The 24298-nt window shown below is 38.7% G+C and overlaps 1 protein-coding gene across 5 annotated transcripts; it reads left to right on the top strand.

Moving 5' to 3' along the window:
• Nucleotides 1-6483: 6483 nt before the first annotated feature.
• Nucleotides 6484-20582, top strand: PTGR2 (prostaglandin reductase 2). 5 transcript variants are annotated; one of them, XR_005952979.1, is made up of 11 exons: nucleotides 6484-6535; nucleotides 11473-11541; nucleotides 12702-12820; nucleotides 13845-14036; nucleotides 15080-15250; nucleotides 16257-16466; nucleotides 16867-16988; nucleotides 18198-18285; nucleotides 18381-18406; nucleotides 19017-19056; nucleotides 20361-20582. XR_005952979.1 is itself a non-coding variant. In XM_041405418.1 (10 exons), exons 2-10 carry the CDS (start codon nucleotides 11505-11507, stop codon nucleotides 20423-20425), a joined length of 1044 nt encoding a protein of 347 aa, XP_041261352.1. In that variant the 5' UTR covers nucleotides 6484-6535; nucleotides 11473-11504; the 3' UTR covers nucleotides 20426-20582. The 5 variants fall into 5 exon arrangements, 4 of the variants coding, with proteins under 4 accessions (XP_041261352.1, XP_041262177.1, XP_041263063.1 ...); XM_041405418.1 differs by lacking the exon at nucleotides 18381-18406; XM_041406243.1 differs by lacking the exons at nucleotides 6484-6535; nucleotides 18381-18406 and adding an exon at nucleotides 6542-6683.
• Nucleotides 20583-24298: the final 3716 nt, after the last annotated feature.

Below are 24298 nucleotides of genomic sequence, written 5' to 3'. Positions count from 1 at the left end.
GGATTTTTCAATTCTATTTGATCAAGGATTAGCATACCAAGGAGTCTTACAAGGAAGCTACCCTACATATACTGTGTATGACTTCCCACAGCCCTATATACATCCCTCATATGAACAATTTTTTTCCGATTTGAAAAGACACATTTATTTTTGTGCTTGCATAAGCCATTAGCATTAGTTCTTCTAGCAATATGGTGCATTAATTAAAAATACAGAGCAGGTTTCCAATTAATTTGAATTTCAGTTATGAAAAAGAATACAAACACTATGAAGTGATCTGTTAATATTAGAATTTCACTGTACAGCAGACTGTCACCCACTGCTGCCTCTTGGTCTGATGCAGCAATCAGTAGCATTTTCAACAAATGGTGCTCATATGTTTTCCGTCCTTGATTCAGACAGAAACACTTGACCATTTGCCATCAGCAACTTGAAACTAAAGAATCTTAGCACAGTTCAAGTTTGATTTTACAAGGACCATTTTGTGTTCTGAATAAGTCATCTGAGCTTTTGTGATCACATTTCTTCCTTTGCCACATTTTTCAGGATGGTCTAGTATGTTGGAATCTCACATAACACAGCTTAGTTTGTAACAAACTCAGTTTTTTCTAAGTGACAAATTTAGTTTTCTTTTCACTAAATATTGCAAATTTCCATGCACATAGGTTGTGAAACAAATAAAAATAAGGGATAACTTGCATTTAATAGCTTTTTTTAAAATTTGGCAGTACATTTTAAACTGGAAAAGCCAGCAGTAAGAAGAAAAAATTTCAAGGTTATCAGTATTCTTCACTTAAAAACCCTTCGATCTTTCCTGTTTTGAATTACAATTTTGCACTACAAATAATATACAACAACTACAGGGCATAACAACAACATTTTAATTTCAACTTTTCAGTGGTGATGTTTTATATACTATGTTGGGAAAATTCAAGGTCTTTTTGTTGTGAAACAAACATCTTACAGTAGGACAGAAAAACCATACTTGTATTAAAATTCACTGGTTGCAGATTTCAGAAAGAGTACTAGTAGAACCTTCTTTTTTTTTTTTTATGTGTAACTGGGAGATATCATTAAATGAAAATGGCACACAAGGCAATAAAGAAAGAAACCTCCTACACAGACGTAGGATGCTTATCTAGCAGCGTGGTTCTAAAACAGAAGTTCTTAATTTCCCCAAGCCTGCTTCAGTAAAAAAATGAAAGATGTGATTCTGACATGATACTGCACAGCAACAAGATCATTTTCATCTACATAATGCTCAGGTCATTTATAAAAATTAAAAAAGTAGTTACACCGAAATGGATTTCAGAAACTGTCACTAACAAAATAAAGACAACAGGAAGATCATTCTCTGCAGCAAGCACTTCAGTGTTTTGTTTCTTCCCTTAAGGATGAAGAAAAGGCACAGACAGATAAGGAACCAAAATAATGAATAAAAGTTTATGATGATCAAATAGTAATAATCAGTGTCAGATTGTAAACTGATAACACATTGTACTCACTTTTTATGGTATTAGAAAGTTTTCTAAAATACCAAATGGTTAAAAATCAGGCCCAACATTCATGGGAAACACTTTTGAGCTTGTGTTTTCTTTACAAAATTCACATCTCAAGGTGCATTATTGTCATATGATATTTTTCTTTATTTGCAAAATAAGTTTTTTTACCTTAAAATGAACGTGATTCTTCAAGGTGTGTCTTACAGATAGTCTTCAGTGTAAACCTATATCAAAATCATCAGTTTTGACTAGCAAAGTGTGTTTATAGAGGAACGCTTCCTTATCATCACAAAAATTTTTAATGACAGAGCAAATCCAAATCCTACCTATGCTCTTTGACCTGTCAGAACCCAGATGAAGGTTTTGAAATGATGACAAAGAAAGATGGGTTGAGACATTCCAAGCATGAAACATCAGAAAACCAAGTTACCATTAAAAATAGCAATAGTTTCTTATCTGTATACTTACCTGTAGATGAAGGCCACTTTGTGATTAGGCAGCAATTAGCATCAGAAGGCATTAGTCTCATATGACATCTTAGTGTCACTTGCAAAACTTTCCCAAAATATCCCTGCCTCAAGCTAATGCTCAGTCCATAATACATCGTGGAGTTTGTTTCTTTTTTACAAAAGAGGACCTGCATGAATAAAAACTGCAAAAGCAGAATCAAGTCAGAAGTGGATGGTATAACTTGAATTGGATGATAATTTGCTCTCCCCAGCTGTCTACCCTTTCTAAAATCTTCAGCCAACAGGGAGTTGAGCTGGTCACAAATCACCTTTAACCTGGCTCCATGGAATGTCACTCTGACATGAAGTCAGCTGAATAGCTCAGTTCAACCTCAGCAGCTGTCTCAAGCTAAAATTTTTCTGTTTGTATATTGCATCACTTAGCTGATTCAGAGTCACTGCACACTGCACACAGCCATTACAGGCTCTAACGACCTAAGGTGTTACTGTCCTCTCCTGAAGTTACTGCATCCACAACTTTGCTGCCAGAACAAATCATCTGCAAGCTCCTAAGGTATTTCAGGCAAACATATGTGGATTAGCTCAAGTTACACTCAATAGCACTTCATGCTGTTGGCTGACATTGCATCGAGTGAACAGGGGAGGTTTCTCATTATCTGGTCTCCTGGCGCAGCAACAAGGGCAAGAAACTTAACTGAAGTCTAGTAAACGAATAGTTTAGAAAACCAGAAACATCAAATCTATCAGAGATGACTTTGCAATAATTTTTCTTGCTGCAGCCTGAAATGGTGCTTTAGAATTCGTAGGATAAGCAAACTGGTTTTATTACCCAAGAACATGGTGTTCAACAGAGTTCTTCCACAAGGTCTCTTTATTAGTGGAGAAACACACCTTTTCTCAAGATACCTCTCTTCTCTGAAGAATAGATTAAAAATGTTTCCTAACTTTCTGTACCCTTAGAAAAATTCTTCCCCCCAGCAGATGACATCTTACTTTCCTACCATATAAGACACATATTACATCAAAAATAAAGATTTAAATTGTGCTGAGCATTTCTGTTCACAGATTCCATGAAGGATGTTCCTTGAGCGATCACATAGACCACTTTGCTCCCTAAACACACAGGCTAAAGAATCTACTGTCACTTTGAGCTCATGCATGCCCCAGGGAATTTTTACAGCCAAAACACACCTGCACTTCAGTTACATAAGCAACATCTGCATTATTCATCTAGAGAGATTTAAAGACTACTTAATATGGTGACATTAATTAAAAATAATAAAGAAAAGGCACATATCTGCCAAGAATGAGCAACCCATGAACATGGCAATGTGTAAAAGGAGAATTATTATGGCATACACTCATAAATATGACCCATGAGCCCAGCAAATCCTGGAATTTAGATTATTTTGTACTTTAAAAACATCTAAGCCTCACAGTGTAGGCAGAATATGTAAGTTTGTTGCTTCTATTTTAAGAGCAGGTAAACATGAACAAACAGGTGGTTTGGAGTCAGTTAGACACAGTCAGTTAATCTTAAAGGAGAAAAAGAAGAAAGCCTCCAGACTTTGATTTTGAGCTCTATTTTAAATATTAGTTTTGGCTTCACTGAAATTGACGGCAATATGATTTTAACCACTATTAACAAGACAGCTGTTTCACTTTTACACTTTATCCAAGTTTACACATGATTTTGGGAGCCAATGACTTTATCCATGAGCCTTTTTCCCTCCCCTCTTTGTTCAAAACGGATCAAATGGGAATATTTTTATCTCACCCTGTGGTTAAGAAATATTTTTACTTGCTCAAATTTGCCTGAAGTTGGTCACAGGATACCTTGAGGATCTGTTCAGTGATGTAAGGCTCCCCTGAATGACATTCCCCGTTTGGGTAGGCAGCAGTGATTTGCTGTCCATGACCACAACCATCTTCCAGCTCAAACACATCCTCCATTTCATCTCTGCCCCATCTCTGACTGACTTTAAAATTATCAATCAATGTTCATTTAGACTTGTTTATAAGTGGTAGCAGCCATTAGTATCTCTTCTGTAACAACTATTCCACAATGGCCAGCTTTCATAGATGGTATTATATCACATATAGGGTGACTTTGTGCAGCTTAGTTCAGTCTGGGGTGAATCAAGCCAAACCTCAAAAAAGCATTTTTAGAGTAGAAAAAGTATCCACAAGCCAAGTCAGTGCAGAATAGCTTTTGCACTTTGAATTCACACCAAAGTTTATTTTACAATAGCTTCACTTAAAAAGTACTTAACAAAAGAGACAAGGAGGGATGTGTATGTGTGTGTGTGTGTGTGTGTGCATGACCATAAAGGTTAAGCAGCAAACTACAGACGATTGCTGCAACTATCTCCAGGATAACCTTGTTTGTAGAGGAAACACAGCCACCCTGTGCCAGGCCAGGCAAGAGAAAATGGGGTTGTACAGAGATTTTTAAATACTATTTTGTGTTTGGGTTAAAGGTCTTGGGGTTTTTTTGTACTTTTATCAAACACCAGAAGTTGTATTGCCATTATATTATATAACAGAGGTGTAAAAATATATGTACATGTGCCAATATACGACATACTTTTGTCTTTCCCCACTTTCCTTTCAATTATAACTAGTCATTGAGATACACAATTTATAAATGGACAGGAAGTTCTCCAGTAATACATTTCATAATATTTTCCTATTTGTTCATGTAGTGACCTGTGACATTGTTTTCTGAAAGAATTATTTTTGTAATTGTGCTGCTCTTTTCTTGCACAAGTAGGAGGCAAGTCAGTGCTCATTCTTTTGAACGCAGGCCTCCTACTCACAAGATGTGCCCATTTGAAACTCTGAAGATGATTTCAACCCTGATTACTTGCTTTCAGTGCATTGCACCCACAATCAGTGCACCTGTAATGAGGTCAGATGATACACGCTGGGGAAAAAAAACACATGGAAGTACAAATCCTCTTATTAATGTAATTCGTTTTTCCCCCTCTAGACTATTCCAGTTCCAATGATGTTATTTCAACTAATGTGAAATGCAAAGTTTTGTATATTATGGTGGAACAAATATAAATCATTCACTTAAACCTATATTACAGTGCTATGGGTCAAGCTACAAAAGAAAGGTTTTGCTTGCCTTCATGTGAGAGGCAGAGTACAAAGCCATCAGCATCATCAATCTGGAAGAGTTTTTCCAGGCTGAAGCAGTCACTTCAGGCTCCACAGTAATTGCTACCGACTCAGTGGCCACTTTACAGACCCATCTGTCCTTCCAGCACAGTGAATCACTACAACATAGGGTGAGTACACAGAGTAATCATGTCAGGCAGTACCAGGACCTAAGCCTCATCGCAGGAAAGCCCTGGGTCTTGCTACAACATGTTTTTTAAGGAAGAAAACACCTTCATCTGTATTCAAGCACAGAAATAGCACATATACAGTAAATACATTATATTGCACACAACAGCAACTTCAGTGCAATTTTAGGAATAGCTATCAAACAACTCTGTGTCACAACAACGAACAAAATCTCATCCACTGGAACATGCAAGGAGCAAACATGTCCTGGTGTTACACAAAGGAACCGTGCCCTCATAAGCTGAAAATGCTTTCTCCCAGTACCTCAGTTTAACAAGGCCAAGTGCCAAATCCTGCACTTGGATTACAGCAACTCCATGCAGCACTACAGGCCTGGGGAAGAGTGACTGGAAAGCTGCCTGGAGGAAAAGGACCTGGGGATGCCAGTTGACAGCAGAAGGAACACCAGCTAGGGTGTGCCCAGCTGGCCAGGGAGGCCAATGGCATCCTGGCATGTACCAACACCAGTGTGGCCAGCAGGAGCAGGGCAGGGATTGTCCCCCTGCACTCAGCACTGGCACCACCGCACTTTGAGTCCTGTGCCCAGTTTTGGGCCCATCACAACAAAAAAGACATTGAGGTGCTGGAGCAGATCCAGAGAAAGGCAGTGGAGGTGGTGAAGGGTCTGGAGCACAGGTGTGATGAGTGGCTGAGGGAGCTGGGAGAGTTTATCCTGAGGAAAAGGAGACTTGGTGGGTGAGTGGGAGAACCTTATTATTGCTCTCTACAATTCCTGGAAGGAGATTGTAGCCACCAGAAGACTGGTCTCTTCTCCCAGGCAGCCAGCAACAGGTCAAGAGGAGATGGCCTCAGGCTATGCCAGAAGAGGTTCAGGTTGGACATAATGAAGAATTTCTTCACTGAATCAAGCATTAACTGGAATCTGGCTGCCTGGGGAAAGGGTGGACTTGCATTCCCTGGAGGCATTCAAGGAACCATATGTGGCACTTAGTGTCCTGTCTAGTAGACAGGGTGTCCAGTGAAAGGTTGGTCCCGATGTTCTGGGAGGCCTTTTCCAGCCTTAATGATTGGGTGTGATCATGCGATTCAGGGGACATCCCGCCACAGCCCCTCACACCGCCACGGGCGGGCTCGGGCCATCGCCGCTTTAAGGGTGGGTCTCCCCGGCGTTTCCCTGTTTAAGGGCGGCGCGCGTGCGCGCGGGGCCGGGCCGGGCGGGGCGGTCCGGGGTGCTCGGGTCGGCTCAAGGTGAGCGGGAGCTGCGGGCTCTGAGGGGGTGCAGCGGTACTGGGGGCGAGCCGCGGTTCCGCCTGGGGGCCCGGTGCTTGATAGCGCTCCTACTGTCCTTCCCAGGAGTCGTATCCTCAGGGATTAGCACCTCCTCGCTGCAGGGCAGGTAGGGGCACAGGTGCGGAAGAGGCTGCTGGCACTGCCCGGTCCCCGGAACGCGAGCTGGAATCGAGCTTTACTGAGCCCCTGACCAAAGCGCGTCCCGGGGCGGTGCAGGCGGTCCTGAGGAGCGGAGCGGAGCCCACCGCAGCCCCGGAGCAGCCTGTAGGACTGAGCCCCCTGCGCTGCCTCTCCGGCTTCTCTCTCCTGGGCTGCTGTGCCTGCGGCTTCCGAAGCTGGTAATGGCTCCTCTGCAAGGCTCTCTGCAGGGGCTCTTCTCTTCCACCTTTGGCAGCGCTGCTTTCTGACTTGGGCTTCGGGCATACCTGGGAACCTGGATAGTCACTAGGCTTTCACGTGGGAGCCTGCAAACTGCATTATAGGCTTCTCAAAAAACCCATCGGGTGATGCTCCTGCCATCCTGGGGGCAATCTGTATTCCTTATGTGAAATCTTCTGACAAGAAGAAATAGGCCTTCTCTATATAGAAGATGTACAGATGCGGTATTCTAAACAGTTTTGTGCAACTCTAATGCAGTGCAACTACTTAGTGAGGGAAAAAAAAGTTCAAGGTGTGGTACCTAAAAGCTTTTAGATTTTTATTTTTGGCACCTGAATCTGAAAAAGTAAGGTTTATACAGTCCTATCGTATGTAGATATTAATGAGTATGCTTACTGGAACTTTTGGTTTGTAGGTCAGTGAAATCTGATAAAAAGCTGAAATATATTAAGCTTCTTGGGGGTATAAAACAAGAGATGTCTGGATCAAAATCCTGCTACTATTGTTTTTCTTCTTCATCTGCTTCTTCCTTGGAGGAAAGATTGTAGCCTGCCCTCAACACTTAGAGTGTGTCAGAAAATCCACATGAAGAAAACACTATGGGAGAGACTTCTCATGAGAGAATTCAGTGATGAGACATGGAACATTAGGAAATCAAAATTTATTGGTTCAGTTCATGAAAGTATTTAGCTTTTTATGGCATGTATTTTTGTCCATTCCTGACAGTCAGTATTGATTCTGGCTTGCCATTAATTAACGTTCATCAAATGTAGAGCTCCTTATCAGAGCTGGTAGAAACTTTGGTCCTTAATCCATTACGTTTGCTTTTCCATTTCCATTTATCTCACCTTGCCAGTTACAGTTGTCTCTTCTTGTTTTTTCACCAGTCATTCCCACCTCAATTTGCTTGGTTGTCTCATTCATTGTTCCCACTATCTTCAGTTCTCTCTGCCCATTCTTTTTTTCTCTTCTCTGCTATACTGACCATTAAGTTGCTATTCTTGTCATGTTTCTCTGTTCTTGCTTACTCCTAGTCCCAGTTCTTCCCATCTTTTCTTCTTGCACGTTCCTCATTCAGAGTTATTCTTGAAATTTCTTTCCTTGAATTTACTTTGAGGATCCTTGCTCCAGCCATTTTGACATCACAGTTTCAGAAGACTTCCAAATCTTTTGCTCTGTTTAGATTGCCTGCCTTCTTCCTCCTTGCTGCCTAGGCCTGATACAGGACTACCTGTTCTTCCTTTTGCTTTTTAACTAGCCTGCATCTGGCATGGGCTTTAATGACTTGGAAGCAGGTGACTTGTTTTGGCAAGAGTATAGGCAACTGAAACTCTGCCTTATGGGCAATCACAGAAACACCAAGTTCTGGGAACCAAGCCCAGGGCAAACAAACTGGAGCATTTTAACACTGAGGAATTTATTTAACTTTTTAAAAGGAGTTGTCACATGTCTCTGAAACAGTGGGGAAAGAAAGGCAAGGGGAGACAGAGATAAGGGTGAAACTGGGCTAAAGCCTTCTTGAGACTCCCCTGAAGGTGCTGCTGTTGTGCTGTTTAATGCTCCTGATGTACTCATAGGGTGGATCAGGTGATTGGCATAGCACAATTATGTTAAAACTTGGGTTTTTTACTCTGTTTGATTCAAAGAGTAAAACCAACTCGGATTGGTTTTGTTTGGAAAAGCTAAAAAAATAATACTTGTGTTGTCTTTTTAAAAAATAGTCAAAAACATCCTGCACACTGGCATTAAAAAAAACTGTGTATACGGTACAAATCCCCTTTATTTCACTTTTTAAAGAAAACTTGTTCTCTTTTTCCAAAAACTTTCCTCTCTGTACAGTGCTAAAAGATGGTGCCTCTACTTATTTTCTTTAGTCACTTCTATATTGTTTGTAATGTGAGGAAAGTTTGATTCTTACTGTGTTATGGTGTTACTGTGACCATTTGCTTGTGTAATGGTGTTGCTGACTTCCACTGTAGGGCAGACCTATTTAGAAGTAAATGTCCATCTGCAGTGTTGTATTTGCTGTGGCAGCTGTCACAGAATTAGTGACAATTCAGTTTCACTTTTTGTCCACCCACTCACAGTATTTGGAAGATTTTCAAGTTGAACTAGTACACAGGCTCCTCAAACAAAAGCTGTGAAAACAAACAGGGAAATAAACAGTGCTTCTGTTCCTTCAAAATGTCAGGCATTCAAAGAAGTAGTCTGAACTTAGATTGAATAATTTTTCTACTCACATCTATCTATGCTGCTCTGTATTGCTTTGTCTTCCCTTTAGTATGTTAATATCTTGGATTTTTTTTTCTTTATATAACTGGGTTTTTTCCCTCTGTATAATCGTAGAAAGCAGATATTTCAGGAGTACGTTAGTCACAATAAAAATTATCTTCATCCTCTCTTGTTCAGATTGGGGTTTTGTATTTACATAATACACATATTTAGTTTCAGGCTACCAAAAATGGAGTCAGCAGTTTTGGCAGTGGCCTGCTCTGTGAGGCATGAGCTGTACAGCAATTCTGCCTGCTCTATGTGGTTCAAAAACACAGCCTCAAGCCCTCAGCCGTGAGTAGGGATAGTACATACAGAGGTGATGTGTAGTGATGTGCCCAGATTTCAGATGCTGTTGGTTTATATTCACTACATTCTTAACTCATTATTTCTGCTCAGAGCGGTTTGATCAGTGGTTAGAAACTTCAGCTGAGTTGCAAATGTGTGCAAATCATTTACTAGAGTGAGCTTGTCCTTTTAAACTGCACTGAACACATCTGACAGTTTATTAAATGCTCCTTGTATTAGCAGAAATTCTCAGATGCTTAATCAATTGCTCTGGGAAAAACAGTTGTACTGCTTGAATGTAATTTTGTTGGGCAGATGTTAACAGGAAAAATTTTAGTTTTGTTCTGAAAAATATTCTGTAAAATAAATACAGAGGCATGTGCCCATGATCACAGAGGAAGTCCATAGCTGAGTACAGAGCTGAACTTAACATCATCCAAACTTTCTCTTAGGCCATCCTTCCTGTTAGGGTTTTACATTATTTATGTTCTGGAGGTTGTATCAGCTTTTTGGGTATAAAGATGGATTTCTATTTCACTTTTCAGTTAAGTCCTTAATTTTTAATGCTCATTTTTGTTTATAAACAGTAAGTAGTAATTTCATCAAAGTGTGGGGGTTTTTCCTTTGTTGTAGACTGTTCTACACTGTTTTGTCCAAAGAACTGTGCAGGTCACTTACTTTTGAGCATTATGTGATGCTGTAAAGACACATTTGAGATTCATTCCTTGTAGCATCTTTATGTGTTGAAATACTGGAAAGAAATTAACTTTTTATTAAGTTTTCCCAAATAAGAAACTTTTCAAGTGCAAACACAATAAAATGCTAAAGCTTGATCTGTTTCTTTAACAAGATGCTTGTGTTTTGAGTCCACTGTGTGTTTAAGAGGGGAGGGATGGACAGGGATGTGCACCTTTTCTCCTAATAACTTTTTAGCTGTTTTTCAGCATTCCAGACTATAGTTCTTGATGATTTATGGTTGCTGTTACGTAAGCACTGTAGCAGTACAGACAGAAGGTTCTGTATTTTGCAATGTTCAGTGAAGAAAGATGTTGGATAAATGGTGATGATTTACTGTTTCTAGGCTCATCTTTTAGATTTGCTCCAATTTGCTGTTCTTGTCAGCAAAATAAACACTATGACAAAGATGTTAGCTATCATGTTTCATTCCTTAATGTCCTTTGTTAGTGTGGAGGTTGGTTATTTATGGCTCTTGGCTGAAAATAGTAATCACATTTTTATTTTGTATTAGATCTGAAAGCATGTGAGATCATGTTTGTCTCCTGTTAAATCAGGGTAACTTCCTCTTAATAACTTTAGGTCTCACAGGTGCAAAATCACAGATTTGCAATCCTCTTTTAAAACTGTTGAAATTCAGGGAGAAGTCTTTCTGTAGAACAGATTGAGTGATGATCTCATTCTTTCTCATCTCTGGGTACTGCTAATAGAAAGAATTGCTTTTTCTTACAAAACATCTTACACAACAATGTCTTTTTATCATGTACCTGCAGGCTGCTATTCTGGTGTGCCTGCCTGCCTTTTACTGAGTGGCACCTGACTGTGCAAAGCTGCCCCTGTGCCTGCTAGGTGGGAGCAGGGTGTTCTCAGTCAGCACAGGAAAGCTGATCAGACACCTCTCCTTCTGCCTGCTAGGGGCTGCTGATGGTCCCACAAGGAGCACGGTGCATTACAGTTTTCCTTCTTTCCAGCAGGTGCTACTGTGACATTGTATAAATCAGGGCTTTAATAAGATAAACAGGGAAACTCCTTATTCGCATGTTTGTTTATTTTATGCTTGGGGTTGGTTTTTATGATTGTTTATATCTTCCTTGGGCATGGATGCTGAAGTTGGGGAGGTCTGTATTTCATCCCCAGTTTCCAAATTACTGAGTGCTTTGCCTCATATTCTTTTTTCAAGGAAATTTATGTTTCAGGCCTTCAAACACCATTTTCTTTTGTAGAAATCCAGTGTGAAGGTGCTGCAAAAGCAGAGATGATTATACAAAGAGTAGTGCTGAATTCACGGCCTGGTATGTATTTCACTCCACTAAAAAAGCAATGTGTTTGTTCTGATTGCCTAATCCTCCAGAATGGTGAGGGTAGAAATAGACACTAATTTGAGATATTGACATTTATACATCTTAATATTGTATGCAGCAATAAAGCTTATTTAAACTGCATTTATTTATATATAAATTTATCAATTACCATTAATATAAATATATTTGTAATAAATTTGTCTGCATTTATTAATAAATGTAAACTGTATTAATATAAATTTCTGTTAAATATATAACATATATTCAAACTGCATTTGTTTAGTCTGCAGATTTCTAAACTGTTGTGTGAGAAAAAAGGGTTAACATGTAATATAAGAGAAAATTCTAAGTGTAGGGGCTGAAAGTGAAGAAAGATTAGGGCACATGACTTTTTAGTTTTCACATTTATTCTTTTTACATTGGGTAAGAGATGTCTAAAATATTTTGTTACTATTAATTTTTGTTTCCTTGTAGTAAATATTGAATTTTTTGCTCCTCTCATATTTCAAAGGGTTTGGTTTTTAAGTTCACACTGTTGAGGTTTTGTTTACTCTCTTTTTTACACATTTGCCTTGTTATGGATCAGCACAGTATTTTGAGCAGTGAGTTCATAAATGTGGCGTAGAAGACATTAAGTTTTGGAGGGAGTATTGTATGCTGCTTAATGCTAAAATAGTTTTAAGTGTTAAGAACTATAGTGTGACCTTCAATTAAGATTTTCAAATGGTACAGCAGGAGCCTGCTCTAGCTGTGCAGTGACTCTGACCTAAAACAGGCAAGGCTGTCTGGCTGTCTCAGTGCTGGTGGTTCCAGTTGTCTGATTGATCTGCTGCATGTGGTACCAACCTGAGGATGAAGCCTCCAGTTCTGGGAGGCTTGCCACAATTTTTTGGATGTTTCTGGGGAGCCTTAATGTAAGGAAGTCTCTGTGAAGGGATGCTCTTGCAGAATGTGCATTTGCAGTGGCTGCAGTCTGTATCCATTCAGTCTCACTTGAGTCAGAAGAGGCAAAAAGGTGAGAGTAGTTGGTTGTAGTTTTACACCTGAGTAAATGTATAACCTAATTTATTCTACAAAGGACTATCTTAAAAAAAGGCCTTCCCCTATTGATGAGGGATTCATTTATTTATTTAATTCTAATATAACTCTAGGTAAGAATGGAGTGCCAGTGGCTGAAAACTTCCGACTGGAGCAAAGTACAATAGCAGATACAGTCCAAGCGGGACAAGTGCGTGTTAAAACTCTCTATCTCTCGGTGGACCCCTACATGGTAGGTGTTGGACTTGGAGCTAAGCCAGAAATTGTTCTTTTAAGTACCTTCAACTCTGTATCTGTCATGATGTTTAACACCAAAGTTACCAATTACAGAACAAATATATATCTAGTGTGACATAGTAATTGTATTCATTCTGATGGAGTTATATTGGGAAGGAATTTGGCATTAATATGCTTGGGATATTTGTATAGGAATATGACTTTACTGGACTAGGAAGAGACTGTAAGCCATTACAGATTTGTTTGTATCAGTTTTTTCTGTACTTGGCCTTTTTTGTATTCTTTTTTTTCCCAGTCATGCAAAATTACAGAAATCATGTGGTTGAGAGAATTGTGGGTTGAAATGGAAGTGAAGGTAGAAGAATAACCAGACAGATACAGTCTGTAAAGGTTTGCTATAAAGAGAATTCTGATCATTTATTCCCTCCATAGATGGTGATAGTAGAAAAAAAACAGTCTAAATTTCAAAAAAGTACATTTAGCTTGAGAATTAAGGAAAAGTTTAAGAATTTTGAAATACTGGCTGTAGCTACATGGGAAACTGCAAAGAAACTACATCCCATTTCAAGATGTTTCATTAAACAGATCTCTGTCAGGGATGGTCTACATATATTTGACTGCTCTTCAGTGCACAGGCATAGACTAAATGACTTGTGGACATTCTTTTTCAATCCTGCATTTCCAGGATTCCTTCAGTTGAGGAATGGCATTTGTAGGGTTCTCATCAGACCCAAGCCAGTCATTCTCAGTTGTGCTGGTACCTGTGAGCCAACGTCTGTAGATGTTGGCTTTGGTAACACTGCTGGAGGAGATCAGGTTGGTCCATCCTCCTTTTGTACTGAGCAAACAAGGGGAAGGAGGGATCTAAGAAAAGATTATGAATATTTGGGGCTTATTGTGAGATTTTTGAGTAGCCCTTTGTGTTTGAAGTTCTAAACACATCTTCATCCCCCACTCTACTTGAACTGATAAACAAGTTGTGTTCCACCAGAGCCTTTCATTAAAGCCTTGTGTTGCAGCGCTGCCGAATGAATGAGGACACGGGCTCGGATTACCTGCGGCCCTGGCAGCTCTCTGAAGTTGCTGATGGTGGGGGCATCGGGGTAGTGGAGGAGAGCCAGCACCATAACCTCGCTAAAGGAGACTTTGTCACTTCCTTCACTTGGCCCTGGCAGACAGTGGCAATTCTTGATGGGGACTCGCTGCAAAAGGTAAGAAAATGCAAAGCCCAGGTTGTGACTGGTTTTTTCTTAAACCCTTTTCCCCCCAAACCTCTTCTTTTTTCCCCTAAATAGCTGGCCCTGGCAGACAGTGGCAATTCTTGATGGGGACTCGCTGCAAAAGGTAATAGAAATGCAAAGCCCAGGCTGTGACTGGTTTTTTCCTAAATCCTTTTCTTTTCCCCCCAAACCTCTTCTTTTTTTCCCTAAATAGATGCTAATGACACTATTTTTTTGAGCAAAAGAAAACATACTTATTGAAGTAATCAGTTCTCAAAAGGCAGATCAACTCCTAGGTGCCAAGATTTATATAAATTTATTTTTTTTGTAACAATTTTGCTGGTTAATAGACAGGCCAGTATTATTTTAATTGTTCTTAAAAAAATCCCTGAAGCTGCTCCAATAAATAATTCCCTTAATTATTTTAATTCTAATAGAGCTTCTTGTTCATGAGAGTGTAAGACATGAAAGACTTTATGTATATCTGATTTATTTTTCTAACTTATGTTAGTAAAAGCTTTTACCTCGGGTTTTACGTTCACATAAGAAAGGGTATTCAATGTTAAGTTAAAAGTGGAGAGGTTTCAGTGCATTAGGGCTATTGTGTTGATTTTTCTCTCGTAACAGAAAATGATTGTAGTTTGAGAATTTATACTTTCCAGTAAACACCTTCCTTTAGGACTCTGTTACTGCTCTGCAAATACCATATTTGATAAAATGGTGCATTGTTATCCTTTTATGCTAGCATAGGGATAGATCACCATTGTTGGAAACTTCTTATCTCCCAACTGCTTTTTAACACTTCCATAATTTAAGTTTTTGTGGGCTACTTTGTTTAAAACCTTTTTCTAAAACCACACAGACACAACATTTTTGTACAGACTTTTTGTTAGAATAGAGCTAGAGATAGCCCATCCCTACCAGTTTTACCTTGCCTCATAAATATCCTGAATTAGTTTTTTACCCTCAGGCAATCAAAGAGCAAAACCTCACCTTGGAAACAAATGACCTCCTACCTACTTTCTGTTCCCTAGCTGGCACCACAGCTTGTAAATGGACGCCTTTCCTACTTTCTGGGTGCAGCTGGCATCACGGGGCTGACGGCCCTGTTGGGAATCAGGGAGAAGGGACACGTGGCCGCGGGTGCAAACCAGACCATGGTGGTGAGCGGAGCGGCCGGTGCCTGCGGCTCTTTGGCCGGCCAGGTAGGTGCAGGCTTAGGGCATACAAACATACTCTGTTAACAAGTTTTGTCTCCTGAAACATGCTGGTTATTAAATATACAGATAAAATCTTCATAAACGTGAGCAGGTATAATCCCGTGGGAACGGCCAGTTTCACAGATTTGGCACACGCTCTCGCTGGGAAAGACTTGACACGTGAAACTCAAGTTTCATGAAATAGGGAGAGGAGAACACTGATGGTGGTGATTACTTGTTGCTAACACAAGTAAAATAGATGGTGTGTATATACATGTATTTATTACACATTTATGTGGTGGCCTGCCATCCAGCACTGTGTTGACTGGAGACTTTAATTTTTTTTTTCTCTCTTAGAAAATAGTAATGTGGTAAACCCTTTGTGCTGTGTTCCATGACATCTTTTGTGTTTTGAGATTTGCAGTCCTTTTATCCTCCTCTGCTTTGTGGAACCTGTTTGGAGAGTGTATGTGCATATCTACAAATCTTTCTCTCTTTCTCTCTGTGTATATATATATATATATATACACACAAACAAAATCAATGTTAAGCAAACTTTAGACCTAATAAAGAGAAGCTATGAAGAAACAATGCATGAGCAAATCTATGAAGGTTGTATTTAAAGAAATTATTGTCTAATTTTTGTTTCCTTTTATAAGTTATGTTATGGTACTCAGCAGATGGCAGTTTTCTACTATATTTGTTTCTCCAGTACTGGCAGTCATTGTTGATTCCACAAACATAGTCTTCTGCAGTCAGTGGGTTTGAAAAGATGGCAAATTTTGATTGTACCTGCCCCGTGTGTAGTTGTGAGGAGGGAGTGACAAGAAGCAGTTGTGTCATATGAGATGGGATTGTTTGCTGCCTGGGGTTTAGTGGGATGGGAATACCTGTAACACCCCTTAGGACCCCCTTTCTTCCACTGGTACTTTTATGCATATGAATGATCTAATTTGTCTTTGGGGCTTTTGGTTGATTTGTTTGTTTTTTTTTTTTAACTGTGTGTCTGCAGATTGGCCGTCTGGAGGGCTGCTCTAGAGTGGTGGGGATTGCTGGCACAGATGAAAAGTGCTCTATTTTGGTCCAAGAAATGGGGTTTGATGCTGCTATCAATTACAAGAAGGGAGATGTGGCAAAACAGCTACGTGAACTCTGCCCAGGTGGTGTGGATGTTTACTTTGACAATGTTGGTGGAGACATCAGTGATACAGTTATAAGTCAGGTGATTATTCCAGCTGCCAGGTTTATTCTAGTCATTCTCCAATATCCAGCTTTCAATTAATTCATACTGGAGTCCAGCCTGTAATACAGCACAGCTTTCCACTTCAGTGATCAACTTCAGGTGCTGATTCTGGGGGCCCACATTAATATAACAATTTCCTATATTCCTTCTATTTAGTGCCTTTTGAAATTACACTAGGCTGTATAGCAGTTATTTTCCTGCTATTGCCTTGTATTTTTACCTGTTTTAATGTCATAGATTGAATGGGATTGCATGCAATTCTCCCATTCTTATAGGAAATGTGGCTAGTGAAAATTTTGCAATAACATTTATTGCATCTGAAAAATTTAGTTTCTGAGGCTGGGGAATGCCATTTTTCTCACTTTGTTGTCCCAAACAGATGAATCAGAACAGCCATATCATCCTGTGTGGACAGATTTCTCAGTATAACAAAGACGTGCCTTATCCCCCTCCACTGCCTCCTGACACAGAAAAAATACAGAAAGAAAGGAACATCACAAGGTACATTTCTCCTCCAGAGCTTGTGACTAGGTTCCAGGTAGATTGTTCATGTGGTGTTTGTAGTCTGTAATCTGCGGTAGCTACTTGTAATTGGAACAGAATGTTGCCATGCCTAAAAAGGAAAATAGAATTGTGGTATCAGTAGATCCTTTCCCATATATTTGTCTTTATCAGCATAAAAAATGGGAAAGGATTTTTTATAGAGAGTCATAGATGTCAGTTGTTGCATTTTGTTTGAGCTTGCTTGATTCAGTCCTTTAATCCCTGACAATTCTTTACTACAAGGGAAGGTGTTGCCATAGTTCTGTTCTCAGATGTTTTGCAAAGTGCCTTCTCTCAAAGTGTTGTAGTTCAGGCATAAGGACGCAGCTGATGCAGTGATTTTATTGAAATTACATTTTTAGTATTTGGGGTTTTATTAGATAATGGAACTGTAGGTGTGACAGATATATAAGGGTAGAACATTTTTATTATGTTCTGACTCTGGGAATTGCTAAATTTCCTCTTAGGGTTCAGATGGAGTTAATGCAAAGATTAGGAGGAGAGTCAGATTTTTCAGTCTTGCATTGCAGGACATTTGGGAGACTTGATTTCTGTGCAAATCAATTGATCTCTTCTAATTAAAATCCTTCCTTGTCCTTGTTACTGTTGTCTGCCCTTCTAAAAAATGAATATAATTATTAAAATATACCATGCGTGGTAGAATGCGGTGGAGAATTTAGTCATTATATCTCTACAAGTAATTCTCATTTTTGATGATAATTTCAATTTCTCAATTGCTATGGAAAGCCGTGACAGCAAGATATGCAGAATTGTGGGGAATCTGAAAGTTAAGTTATTCTCACCATCTGATGCCAGGTTCATTAATTATTCTCCCCACCACTGAAAAAAAGAAAAAATAAAAGGCCAAAAATAATAGGGATTTGCTCTCCTTTTATGGATATTTGCTTATTCTGATGATACTACTTTAACTATTGATTCTTATTACTGTTCTCTCTGATACTTGGAGAAAATTTCCTAAGACTGATGTTCCTGTCAAGCTCCTGCTGCAGGAAGTGTCACAACAAACTGGCAAGGCCCTGAGCTACATTTCTTTATAATTTGTGCTCATAACCCTTCAGTTTCAACAAGGCTGTTTTCTGATTTTAAAGATTTTCAAGGACATTGATCAAAGTTTCTTAAACCAAAGCTTATTCTTTTCTTTCACAGGGAAAGATTCTTGGTGTTGAACTACATGGACAAACAAGAAGCTAGTGTATTACAACTCTGCCAGTGGATCCAAGAGGGTAAACTGAAGGTGAGAACATCTAGGTTTAATCTATGGCCTTTGATACTATATCCTACTGCAAGAGGACTAATTTCTTTGTCTCTGGCTCTCTTACTGTGCCTCAGGATTGAACAGACCTTTTAAAAAATGTGTAAGTATAATTGAAAGCTTATTAGGTAGTGCTATTTTAAAAGGAACTTGCAGAGAATGGTCTGACTGTAGTATGACTGACTTCTCTGATTACATGCTGCTCATGTCTGTATTCTTTATTTCAGCATAGGGTGCAAGTGCTGTTTTACTTAAAGATTCAGACTCTCAAAAATATGTACTTTCAAATACCTGATGAGTTAAGTGTCCTGAATGCTTTTGAGGCTCTTGTTCAAAATTTTACTTCAAGCTTTATAATCACCATTTATTACTTTGTAATGAGTATATGCTTAACTGTGCCTTCCCTGTGAGGCCTGTCTGAATTAGTTTTTTCTTCTTCAAGTGATCAGTAATCTTCCTGGGAAAATACCAAGACATTAAATTTTGGTAGGGGCAGGAATCTGATTGAAGAGTTAACCCATCTGCAAATTTATCAGAAAATATTCACACCTCTCTTGATGAAAGAATCTGGTCCAAACAGAGCCCTGTCCATTGCAGCAAGAGAAGTCTTTAGATTTCGGTGGTTTCTGTGGCAGTTTCTTGGCATGTTTCTAAGAAATGTGGAATGCTCCTCTTGTTTGAGGAAAACTGAAAGGATTTGTTTGCATTGACAGGTCAGAGAGACGGTGGTAGAAGGCTTAGCAAACATGGGTGGTAAGATATTCACATCATTTCTGAATAATAATGGCCTGATTATATGCAATGACATTAGAGGTTAACTACCTCCTAATTTGTTTCATTTGTCAATTTAGATTTTTGTATTTTATCAAAAACATTATTTTTGTTATAATGATTTTTTTACTAATTATTAAAATGTTCTGTAAGAGAATTATTGTATATTTAAAAATAATTTAATATGAATTTAGATTTTATTGTTGTTGTCTTAGTACTCAGGGGAATTTATTCTTAGACTGCTATCTTATCAGCTGGTAATAATCATCCAGATCTTAGAGGTTTAAAGTGCTGCCCCTTTCTTTGAACTTGTGGGTAAGGAAATGCTTTTTTAAAATCCTTTATACTTTAAAAACACAGTATCTAACAGAGGTTGTTGTTGGATTTGCTAAGAAAAAAAAAGAAAAGTATACAGAAGAAAGGGCAAAGCATCTTACTAAAGAAAGTAAAAATTAATTTCTTTTAATAGAACAAAATGTTCTGTAGTCTGTTCAAAGTATCTGTAAAAAAGGAAATACAGAAATGAAGGGGGTCTGGTGACATGAGCCACATGATGTGTTGTAAAAATGTGTCCCCTTCAAGGAAGAGGGAAGAGTGTGATTTAGTCCCTTCAGCCATTAGTCCCACAAGATTGAAAACTAGTGGAAATAAGTGATAACTAAATCTCATAGATTTGAATTTATTCTAGTCATTGCTAATTCCTCCTTACTGGTATACATATGTATTTTGAAGTAACTTGGTCAAATATATCAGTCATATATCATACTTTCATACTTTGTTTACTCAAAGACATATTCTTTTGTACCAGCTTCTCCCACTATTGTACAATATTTAGTAAGCTTTTCTTTCACAAACGTTTGTGTGACCCACAGCATTTGTGGGCTGTCCAATCTTGCCTTGTCTCTCTTTCCTGATTGTGTGACATATCACAAAAGCAGCAAATGTAATCTTTAACTTGTATAGGGTCAAACAGTTGCTTACAGATTTTTTTAACTTATTACACAAAGCTGCCCTTAGCAGTTTATTACAGGCTAGGTTTTTTGGGTGTTTTTGTTTGTTTGTTTGTTTGTTGTTGGTTTGGTTTGGGTTTTGTTTTGTTTTTTTTTTTTTAATCCCCTTCTTAATTTAGTACATCATTAAGGATAAATATGGTTAGGTCCAAAGTAGTATCTCTCCTTTTTGGGGTGCTGCTTAATACATTTTCTTCTACCATTTTTGGTTTCATTTTTAGAAGCTACTTGGCCTATTTTGCTTAACATTAACTTATTTCATTATTTCTCTTAAAGCTGCTTTCCAGTCCATGATGAATGGAGGCAATATTGGAAAACAGATCGTCTCAATTTCGAAGTAAAAGTCATTGGTTTGAGAAAAATGATTGCATTCTGTCGCTAACAGTGGGCAAGTTTTTACTTATACTAATTTCCATTTCTTAAATAAACCATTAATTTGTTCTGTATGTACTGAAAGCAGAGATTTTGGGATTCTAATAAATTAAATTGAACTGGAAACAGCAATGCAATAGTTTGTACTTGAAATGAGTAATACGTTCTTGACGTGATTTTGACAGTTGCCACCTACACTTGCAAATATTTAATGGGTGTGGTTTAAAAGAAAGTCCTGTGTTGTCCCAAGCACAGGCTCATCACCTAGTTGGTGTGTGACAGCACTTCACACATCAAGGTGAGAAATTCCTATTTCTTTATTGTATTCTGTGCAAACTAGGAAATTAGGGGGCAACCCACAAAAGTCTGGCTTATCACCATCAAAACTTTCCACTATTTGCACATTTTAGCAAACAATCCATCAGCATTCATTGGTTACAATTGATATCGCTTTTTCATTAATTAGTACTCAGACCCTTATTTGCCAGCTATATTTCTTGCTTCTCATGCTAATTATTCCTCATGTGCACTTCTTCCCCCCATTCCATTTGGGGATCTGTTTTAACTTGGTGGTCAGGGGGTCGGTAGTTTTGAACTTCCCTGCAGGATTACCTTTCCCCCAGTTACTGCTCAGTCCTGCTGACTTCACTTCAAGGGCTCTCATCCAGACAGCCCATTTATTTTGGGACTGTGTTCCCTTTTCCTTAAAACAAAGGTTTAGTCATGCCTACAAGTTTCACTGTGCAATTGCTTAATTATAACTGCCTAGCTATAGGTACTGATTAACAGCGAAAAACCTGCAGAGTTTGATTCAAATCTCGAGGAAGTAAATATCCCAATATTTGCTGAAGAGCTACTCCAGAGTGAGCTCATCTCTGGCACCATGAGTTGACACACTTTCCATGAGTAATTGTCCTCTAGACAGTTATTTTTCACAACTGGAACAAAATATGATAAAATATAATATTCCCAGCACTATTATTTTTATAGGAATTGCTTAGTAATCCACGCAAGTCACCAGTCTATTAAGAGCTGTGATGTGAGGGGTGATTCAGAGTGAGATCATGCTGCGATACTGATTCCTTACCATAATAAAGGCAGCTTGATTGCAGTAGCAGTCCAGGAGTTAGGTAAGCTGTGAAGGGCAATACAGGCTCTAGCAGCATTAGTCAAAATGGCTTTAAGACAAAAAGATAGGGACAGTCAAAGCAAACCTCACCCTGATAACCCCAGTGTTTACTATTCTCACAGAAGTATTCCTTTACTTGTGAATCCTGGTTCATGTCACCTCTTAAGAATAAAAAGCCAAAAGGAGAAGGTTCTTTAAATTAAATGCCATCAGTTATAAAAACTGGTTTTTTAAATCTTGTCCTAATTTCTTAATATTTGTAATAGTGTGGCTCTTCAGCTATCATATATTTTGTACTGCAAGAGGTGTCATTTAACAAAGGGTGACAAATAGCTGGTAACAAAAATCCAGTATGCTTTGGAGGTTGCTTCTCATGGTAATTAGTCCACATGCCCAGTCTTTCAGTTATTTTGGGTTGGTGGGTTTCTTGAGTCAGTGGTTGTGATCTCCCCATGTCAGAATTACCTTTATCCAGTCAGAGCCAGTTTCAGCACAGTTGCTGAGTTGTCCTTATTAGTTTCTTCCTTATTTTGGGAATTATTCCAGATGTCCTTGTGGCCAATAAAGTCTGCATTCTTTGTGTCCTCTGTCAGTAGTACATTCTTCCCAAGCTTTGCTAACCTCCCACTATGCCTGAGATCAAGCATGTCAAGCCCTAAACTTTAAGGAGGCCAACAAGTACTTTAACACCTGGGCATCACTTAGAGATTGCTTATTAGCTGCTACCTGCTTTGTGGATTGTATCTTCTTTCTTGTTAATTAGGCTTGAAAATATATAAATATCAAATAACATCCTTTTTTTAAGAGAATTTTTACATATTTCACATTTTACAACAATAAGGCAAGACCATGTTTCATAACCCCCTCCTGATTCCCTGTAACTCTCTGGGCAAATGGTTAATTATTATTTGTCTCTTGAGATGTCAGCATCATAATAAGTCTCTTCCCCTTTTATCTCATTGTTGTAGTTTCCCTTTATTGCATTCCATGTTTTTTAGGTCAAGCTGTTCTCCTTTTCCCAAAAACAGACCCGTGCATCTGTTTCTTATCTCCATCAATGCAGCTGGTGGTGTTCCTCAAACAGGGTTCAGTACCTGCAGTGTAAAGCCAGTATCTGGCCCAGAGCCAAGATATTTGATTTATTTAATGTTTGCACCAAGATGGGTGCTAGGTAATAATTCCTCAAAGCCAGCTTGGAATGCATGCATTTGCCTCTCTCTATCTAATAATATTAATTTTTACTCATAACTGACTGGCATTATATTTGCTAACTAAGTCTGCATGTGCATAATTGCTCATCTTTTGAGTCAGTGGGTTTCTTGAGTCCCTGGTCATGATCTCACACTTCCAGAGTTACTTTTTCACCTTTCTGAGCCAAAGCAGTTCACCATCTTGTTTACCTTCTTGAGTTAAGATGGTCCCCTTAGAACCTATTGGCTCGGGTCCTTGTTTCTTTGTTCCTCTAGTGATCTCTTTAGGTCGTCTTGACTTTCTGGTATAATCCAGCAATTTTTCCATGTACATGGAACAGCAGCTCCTGTAACTCACAGAGCACTGGCACAACTTCTAGGAAACAAGTACAGTCTTTTATTCAAAACAGGTATCAAGGGAAGAGTCATACAAACACTGACTAATAGTCACTCATGCTTAATTACTGATGTCTATGACAAAATTCCTAATGCACATGTGCAAATCTTGATCTGGTTCATTATATTATCATTTACACAGACAAGTTTTCCTGGGGGGGGTGTCTCTGAGTATTACAGTAATCAAAGGTAATTCTAAGTTACATTTTCCTTCTATCAGCTATCAAGTTACTATTTAACCTTATATTCTATTACAGTTTCTGCTTGAGCCTCTTTGAAAAATTGGTTGTTAACTAAATAAGGATTTATAGTATTCTGTTCCTGGGGTCTTTTCATATAGCATTCTATTCCTGAGGACTCTTCACTGCTCCATTACTCCAGCCCCCATTGTTATGGTTTCAAAACTGACCTACAGCTGCTAGGGGCTTTTTGTGAACTTTTATGCATTTCCATCTTCATGCGACATCATGACCACAGTAAGGAGGTTCAGCTACAATCTTTATAAGTAAGCATTTGCAAAGGGTAATAAAATGTAAACAGTGTTGGGCAGCAACACCTTTTATTCTTATTTTTGGTTAAGCCAATCTTCTGCTTTGTCTGTTCTATTAGTCTTATGCATTCCCATTTCCATCCCATCTCCTTTGGATCTTGAAGTATTGCTGTTGTCTACCCTATATTTCATATTCTTCCCTTTCATTTTCTTCCCTTTCCTGTTTTGGGTTTGTTTGTTGGTTTGGTTTTGGTGGGGGTTTTTTTTTGGTTCATCTTGTTTCTTGTCCTCCTTTTTGTCTTCATTGACAATGAGAAAAATATGGTATTTTTCATAAGAGTACCTATTTAGTCTTTTGTGCTAAGCTGTACAGTTAAACGTCAGGGTTTCATGCAAAATGTCACTAACACTGTGAAAAGACCTTTCCAGCCCAGACATAAATGTTTGTTACTGCAGTTGATAGTAGCTGTTGTTACAAAAGTGAAGAGACCTGAGGCAGATCCCTTTCAAATAGCTTAATCTCTTCATTCAATATTTTAATGCATTGATTGTGGAAGAAGAAAGTGCAGGATTACTTAGTCCTGTTTCTAGCATTGCTCTTCTCTTTTGCTGTACTAACCTTCTCTTTACTGGCTTC

Source organism: Onychostruthus taczanowskii, unplaced genomic scaffold, assembly GCF_017590055.1.
Source record: "Onychostruthus taczanowskii isolate IOZ18803 unplaced genomic scaffold, ASM1759005v1 scaffold1, whole genome shotgun sequence".
NCBI classification, from domain to species: Eukaryota; Metazoa; Chordata; class Aves; order Passeriformes; family Passeridae; genus Onychostruthus; species Onychostruthus taczanowskii.
Note: the sequence above shows the minus strand (reverse complement) of the source record. Positions and strands in the feature narration are given on the sequence as shown.

Excerpts from the sequence above, each read along its gene's own strand:
- PTGR2 (XM_041405418.1), top strand. The coding sequence starts at position 11,505 with ATGATTATACAAAGAGTAGTGCTGAATTCACGGCCTG. Across the intron at positions 11,542-12,701 it reads AGTGCTGAATTCACGGCCTG|GTAAGAATGGAGTGCCAGTG; the intron begins GTATGTATTTCA and ends ATATAACTCTAG. Across the intron at positions 16,989-18,197 it reads AAAGAAAGGAACATCACAAG|GGAAAGATTCTTGGTGTTGA; the intron begins GTACATTTCTCC and ends TTTCTTTCACAG.